Genomic DNA, 7898 nt, shown 5'->3' on the forward strand with positions numbered 1-7898 from the left:
ACAATATAATAAACTAAAACTTTTCATGTAGTATAATCACATTTACCTTCAATGTAATTTTGCCACCGCCTAATTTGGACACATTTTGGTTTTAAAAAGAGGGTAATATTTTCATTTATTCTGTTGCACTCCTGTAAATAACAATATATATATATATATATATATATATATATATATATAAATACAAATGCTCTATATAAATAATTGTATACGTACCAGGTAACGACAATGCCAAATCACACACACCTCCTTAATCTAACTAACTTGGGTTCTTTCTTCCTAGGAAAGTGACGTCTGGTTTTTTTTTTATTTCTGCATATATACTGGATACACAAAACTTTCGAGAATGAAGATTTATTTATTATTATAATCAAATAATAATGATTATAATTGAGGCACAAACATGTTGATCATACTCAATGTCGACCAACAAACAATCGAGTTATAGAAATTGGCCAATCAAATGCTTTTATAAGAAAGTTCAAATGAACCAATAAAAAAAGTGGTCTCAAGTAAAACCTCTATATATACTTTATAATATAAACTAATATTTCAAGATTATATTATTGACAGATGTCTATACTACGATATGGTATTTTATACCATACAATGAAGCTTATTTTATGAATATACAATCGCAGTCATTGCAGTTGCATTAAAACTTATTACATTATTATAGTACCTAAAATAAGTTATATATACAACAAGGCAACGCTCCCTTGCTGATATTTATTATAAACAGTAATGATTATTTCATAAAAACACGGAACAACGAAACGAAGCCTCTAAAGTGGTTATATAAATAAGCTAATATACCAGAAATCTGGCTTGGTGTTGCGATAGTCGCAGGTTCGAATCCTGCTGGGGCATAGGCCTAAAATCTATGTTTATGATTGTTTAATATTTGTGATTGTCCTAGGAAAGAGTGTAAAATCCGACAAGAAAATGATCCCAGTCACGTCAGTAACCAGGCTGGGTAAGACCAAATGTCTTCTGAGATGATTTCTAAAGTTGGTCACTCGCCAGTCGGTAGGCTTAATGCCGAGGGCCGTGGTTCGGAGCCCACGTTAAGCTGTAGGTCCAGTCACTAAAAAATCCAAGAGACTAAAACTAAAAACAATATAACATTTAATATTTTTTTAATGTACCTTGAATTGATTTTTTCTTTTTCTGAATTATAATATTAATGTTATGACCACATATTAGAGTTTATAGAATTAAAAATAATTGGATTGTTTATATTCTAGTGTTCCAATATTCAAAGATTTACCGGAGGAAACTCTTATCAAAATATCCGATGTATTGGAGGAATGTTACTACGCTCACGGAGATTACATCATCCGACAAGGTGCCAGAGGTGATACTTTCTTCATTATCAGCAAAGGTCAAGTAAAGGTGACAATTAAAAAGAAAGATTCCCTAGAAGAGAAATATATTAGAACTCTTGGAAAAGGCGATTTCTTCGGAGAAAAAGCTTTACATGGGTAAGTAATATTATAATTTTGATATCAATTGTCACTTTTAAGGATTTGTGTTTTCCAGAGATGATTTAAGAACAGCTAACATTATTGCGGATGATCTAGAAGGTGTCACTTGCTTAGTCATCGATAGAGATACGTATATACAGCTAATATCAACACTTGACGAGGTCAGGACCAAATATGTCGATGATAACGATGACCGACGAAGGTATAGTTATATAACCAAATATACATTTTAATATTGCATAACACCTAAGATATACATTTTATTAAAAAATATCTTTAACTATTAGACAATAGTTTAGAGTAGAAAATAAAATATTATGTTTTACCCACATTTATTAAACTTTCCTTCATGCTTTCTTTTGTAGTACATTAATATAGGATTAATTGAAAACAACGGTTAAACGAGCTTGCACACTGACTGGAAAAGTATAACCAATTACAAATACTATTTATTTTTCTGCTTTCTCTTAATTTACTGTGTACTGTTTATATGTCTAATAGGCGTAACTAATGTTCTGTTTTGACAAAAACCGTGTTTTATCATAGGTGTTATGTTATTTATTAATACAAAAGCATTTTATTACTGTTTACATTTATTGTCCCATGTTTATTTCCTGCAATATCAGGAATTATATCCCTGTAAGTATTAAACCTTATTAGCAGTAGGACGCTTCATTTTTTTTTCAAACTTTATATTTTAAATTTTATTGGATGTTAAAAAAAATCCTTTGAAAAATTAACTAAATTCAAAAAATGTATAATTCCTAATCCAACTTAGATATGTTAATATTAAAATTCTATATTTGTATTGTACATTTTGTGGATATACCATAATAAAACGAGTTTTTAGACATTTTAAATTTTACAGGCTAAACGAAGAATATGCTAATGTAAAACTTGAAGATCTGAAGACAATCAGTACACTCGGTGTTGGAGGTTTTGGACGAGTGGAACTTGTTCAAATCAATGGACAACCGAATAAATCGTATGCTCTGAAACAAATGAAGAAGTCGCAAATCGTAGAAACTCGCCAACAACAGCATATAATGTCGGAGAAAGAAATTATGGGCGAGGCTAACTGTGATTTCATCGTTAAATTGTTTAAAACATTTAAGGTAAAATAGTTCTCATTATTCTATCATTCTTAACGTCATCATAATAGCCCTACTTAGCAACAGAACGACAGTCATTGATTAGCTCATTTTATTATCTGCTACTTTCTATTTAATTTTTCCTAGTAGTTAAACGTAGTTATTTTAACACTGAACATGTCAAATTTTGTTTCGAAAAATATTTTTTTGGGATAAATTTTACATCAACTTGAAACAAGCATTAATAATTGGGAAATCAGATGTGAAACATTGATCTTATATTATGATGCTTGATGTTGAACCTTAAGTCAAACAAGCACATACTAAACTATTTGGGTAATAATAGTTCAGAGGGAACTATCCTGCCACATAACCAAGACCTAGTTATTTCTGACTACCATTTGGACCGGGTGTATGGTTTGTTTTATTTAAATGAATCAAAAAGTGTTAAAAATTGCTTGTAGGTTTGATGCGCTGTTTGAAAGATGGCACAAATTATAATTTCTGTCTGAACAATAGTTTAAATAATGTATTTCCTTATTTTATAGAAATAAATCCAATATTACAAGCATTTAACAAAACTTCCATATTTTGTCCACAATTTTTTATCATTGACTTATAATATATTAATTTGATATGTTATAAAATTAAAGGATATTGCCAACCGTAAACATAAAAATAAATAAATAACATAAAACATGAATTTTAAGTACAAAATGTATAGGCCATGAATTGACCATCAAGTACACAAATGACTAATGTTTATGAGTAGAAATAAAACAGTAATTACAGAAAGTAGTAATGTAACTGTAAACAATATCAGCTGACTAGAATTTTAACATTGTCTTATAAATTGTGAAAAATAACGATTTTCTATATATTACACTAATTGAAAATCGATAACAACAAATATTTAAAGTCATAGCTAGTTATTTCTTTATAGACATTCAATAATTCACATTTCATAAATAACACAATTTAAAATAATAAAAGTTGGCTTAATTGGCGCAGTGATCAAAGCGACAGAATGGTTCCCCCACTGTTGCGATAATTGCGGGTTCGAATCCAGCTGAGGGGATGGGTTTATACATGTATGTTTAAGCATAAGACAAAAATGCAAAATCCATCACGAAAATAATTCCGACCTCGTCTAATGACCAGGCTGGGTAGGATCGCAAATGTCTCCTGGATGATCTGTAATCTAAGTTGATTACTCACCAGTCGATAGACTTAAAGCCGTGGACGGTGGTTCGGAGTCCATTTTACCAGTATAAGTCCAGTCTGGATGATAGACCCTAGTTGGTAAAGAGGCATCTACTATATAACAGGAAAAAACAATAAAACATTAAAATTTATATGTAGAAATTAATCTTGACTAATTAAATAGTTAAGGATATTTTGTCATATCGTTTATTGAACATCGCAAATCATAAATAGATTAAATAAGTACTAGATTTTAATAATGGTCAATATTAATTTATTTCTTTATTTTGATATTATCTAATTATTTTATGCAGATATTAAAAATTCTAGGCTACATATAATATAGTAGTTCTAAACTCTTTGTGCCCAAACTATTAGTTTTACATATATATTTATCCCTAAGTTATTAATTTAAAATAAAAATATTCGTTAAATATAATTGTATGTTTTTGAAATTACAGCTTTAATTTTAATATAACTTTAATTTCAGGATGCCAAATACTTATACATGCTCATGGAGAGTTGTTTGGGTGGAGAATTATGGACAGTATTGAGAGACAAAGGTCACTTCGATGACAACACGACACGTTTCTACACAGCATGTGTAGTTGAAGCCTTTCATTATTTACATTCTAGAAATATTATTTATCGAGACTTAAAGCCTGAAAATTTATTGTTGGATGCTCAAGGGTAAATTAAAACATCAATAAACAATTAAACAAACAACTAACTATGAATTATAGGTATGTGAAATTGGTTGATTTTGGATTCGCTAAGAAATTGCAAACTGGTAGAAAAACTTGGACTTTCTGTGGCACACCCGAATATGTAGCGCCTGAGGTCATTCTGAATAAAGGACATGACATTAGTGCTGACTACTGGTCTTTGGGAGTACTTATGTTTGAGTTGCTTACTGGAACTCCGCCTTTCAATGGAAGCGACCCCATGAAGACTTATAATGTCATTCTGAAGGTACAAATTAAATGAATACATATCTGGTTACCATATATAATATTTTTTATATACAGGGTATCGATGCGATAGACTTTCCGAAGAACATCACAAAGAACGCAACAGTTTTGATTAAAAAATTGTGCCGTGATAATCCCGCAGAGAGGTTAGGCTACCAAAAAGGCGGAATCAGTGATATACAAAAACACAAGTAAGTTTTTTCATATATTCTTCGTCGACTATTCACAGCGTGATAATTATTACAAAGTTAGTTATCCCTCTTTAGGCAAGACACATCCTTCCTCTCAAGCTGTTGGTTTGTAATAGATTCGTTCATTTGCATTGATAATATCAAAAAGAGCTCTTAGTTCCCTTTCCATAAAAAAAATAGCCCCCATCATTATATACTCCATATATCCACTTAATAAATTCAATTACTATATTTTTATATTTATGTTTTTAGTCATACTTACACTACATTTTGTGTCATACTAATTCGTTTTTGAAGAAATTTGTGTATAGAGGTTCTTAATATAGTCAATAATGTTTTTCTATCCCTCTCCTTGCAATAGTATATATGAGGATACATACATTTATAATTAATTTAATGTTTTGGGCTTTGTTATCTTTTAGACTTGATTTCCAATCAAATTTTCTTAAAATCTCTTATAGCTATTATTTTTCATTTTAATTAAATATAAAGCATCTGTTACATAAAATGATAATTAATTATTGTGTAAATATAACAAATAAAGTGGATGTTGCAATAATTCATAATTTAATCTACTGATCGTTCTTTAAGCTCAATGATCGGATGTGTCGTCTGAAATATAATCTTTCTTGTTTAAACCAGGTCTTTCCTCATAAGTATTTACATTCATCTATTCCAACAAGTTACAATGATAATCATTTTATCACTGCAGTCTACACTCAGAAACAATAACTCCTTAATATTTTATTTTAATTTAGTATCATAGTTGTATACCCATAGCAATGCAGTTTCACACAATTTTTTACACATATTTTTAAGTTGCCTTGGTATATATTTTTGTTTCATTGTTAGCGATTATGGCAACCATTATGTTACCAATGGCGTTAGCCACAATACAAATCTAAAAGCATCATCTCTTATCAAAAACAAAGCTTATTGAGGAACCTTATAATATATTTTCATTAATAAAACGTTAACTACAGATATATCATTTTATTTTAGGTGGTTTGATGGTTTCAACTGGGAAGGCCTAATCAACCGTACATTAATTCCCCCAATTCTACCGAAAATTCGAGGTGTGGTTGACACATCAAACTTTGACCCCTATCCCCCAGATGAAGGTGGTCCACCACCAGATGACACTACTGGGTGGGATGCCAATTTTTAAAAACTCTATTGTGATTTTCATTACCTAATATGTATAAATCAAACTACATAACATTTGCCACTATTATAATTACTGGTAGGATTATGTTGGGGAATATTTAGTTTAAAAATTTCAGACGATTTGTTATAAAACTTCGTACTGAACTGATTTTTGAATCTAAATTAATTCATAATAACTTTTGATGCTCATACATAGTATTCTTTGAACTGTGGCCTTTGATTTTATTTGGATAATCTCAAATTATTTGTAAATTATTCCAATTAAAAGATAATTAAATATGTGCCACTAACGAAAGTTTTTAAAGTATGATACATATTTTACAGGAAATGCATTGGCTTTAAAAATATTAATAATTATATAAAATACAAGGAATAAGTTACATTGGTATGCCAAAACAAATTTAAAAGATTTTTAATAGTTTAGGAATAATAAATTGCTTGTAAAGTTTGTGACAATAATTATATGATAGTTGTATAGCATTATACCACTGCAAACTAATCATGACATATTTTTTTATACAATGAACTGAAAAAAATACAGATATTTTGGTTTATGTATAAGAGAAAATATGTGTTATAATGTATAAATATAAGAATTTGATATAGTATAAGCTGTGCCATTAGATTTTATATTATATTTTGTATCATAGATCATACAAAATTTAAACATTTTAGCGGCAAATTAAGTTCTCTTATCTCAAATTATTTTCGTCTAAACCTTATTGTAAATAGGGCGAGAGTTACCCCATTTTTAGATTATAATGTATTATTTTTAAACTGTTCTTAATTAATCTAAACATGTTTATTTTTAATTAAATAAATTCTTGACTTGATGTTAATTATAAAATTAGTAATAAATAAAGCTATTGAGATCGTTCGTGCCTTTTTCATATATTACTATTATTATGAATAATATTAAAACAAAATTACAGTAAAACTTTTTTTTAAGTAGTAAGTAACATTTTTTATCTAAATTCATATTACTATTGTTGTTCTTGCTGATGATGCATGCTTTCCTTACTCCATACAATGTGGACCTTCAGTTGTCATGGTAATTTAAAAGTATTAAAAGATTGATTCTAGTGTTGTTTCTAAAATGAATATTATTAGTCGTGGAGATCGATACAGTGTTATAGTATTATACATATACAACGGCAACACAATTGCCAGACACTGCCAGCGTTTATCCTATTTAATTAAGAAAAATAAATTAATATAATACTTAAAAAATCACAATAAACAACACTACATATTAATTATATTGCTTGCGTAGCCTAGTTACCGATAATGACAGTAAAAATAAAATGTTTGTTTCAGGGCATCATACCTTTTCTACTTTATCGTCATTCATATCAGCCAAAAAATTATTGGAATCACCTCCATAAAAAATTATAGTACAAATATTTATTTCCCGAAGAATCACTCTTAGAGTGAATGCTGAGAAACACTCAGTAATTAATGTATCTCTGTGATTGTGAGTTAATATAGCAGTGATTTCTGATAGCTTATCTTTAACATATGAGCTCTGATCGATTGTCAGTGTTCATAATAAGCGACGACCCTAGATGAACTTCATCCCTAAAACTTCCTTTTCTAATTTATTGTAGTACCTTTCAGCAGAGTTCAGATACTTTTCCAAGTGTAAAATTGCTATTTTTGAGATGTCGGTGTGATATTGTAAAATAACAAAAATCGATGAGTTTCCTACTTGATTGTAGGTAGCCAGAAGCAGAGGACTACTGAAGCTTGCTGTTATCTATTCATAGGAACGTTCATGCTTCTGGTTTC

General features: G+C 29.4%; 1 protein-coding gene across 3 annotated transcripts in view; it reads left to right on the forward strand.

Annotated features, from left to right (window-relative positions):
* The window catches only part of LOC143198976 (cGMP-dependent protein kinase, isozyme 2 forms cD4/T1/T3A/T3B), a 355938-nt gene extending 348951 nt beyond the window's left edge, over positions 1-6987 (forward strand). For all 3 annotated transcript variants that reach the window (XM_076408685.1, XM_076408694.1, XM_076408676.1), the window contains 7 exons: positions 1248-1484; positions 1543-1689; positions 2356-2602; positions 4272-4471; positions 4525-4753; positions 4810-4943; positions 5946-6987. In XM_076408685.1, the coding sequence (XP_076264800.1) occupies positions 1248-1484; positions 1543-1689; positions 2356-2602; positions 4272-4471; positions 4525-4753; positions 4810-4943; positions 5946-6111 (1360 nt within the window). In that variant the 3' untranslated portion in view covers positions 6112-6987. The remainder of the gene's footprint in view (positions 1-1247; positions 1485-1542; positions 1690-2355; positions 2603-4271; positions 4472-4524; positions 4754-4809; positions 4944-5945) is intronic.
* Positions 6988-7898: the final 911 nt, after the last annotated feature.

Source organism: Rhynchophorus ferrugineus, unplaced genomic scaffold (genome assembly GCF_030347505.1).
Source record: "Rhynchophorus ferrugineus isolate W39M unplaced genomic scaffold, kcgeb_rfMv2 rfM1, whole genome shotgun sequence".
NCBI lineage: Eukaryota > Metazoa > Arthropoda > Insecta > Coleoptera > Curculionidae > Rhynchophorus > Rhynchophorus ferrugineus.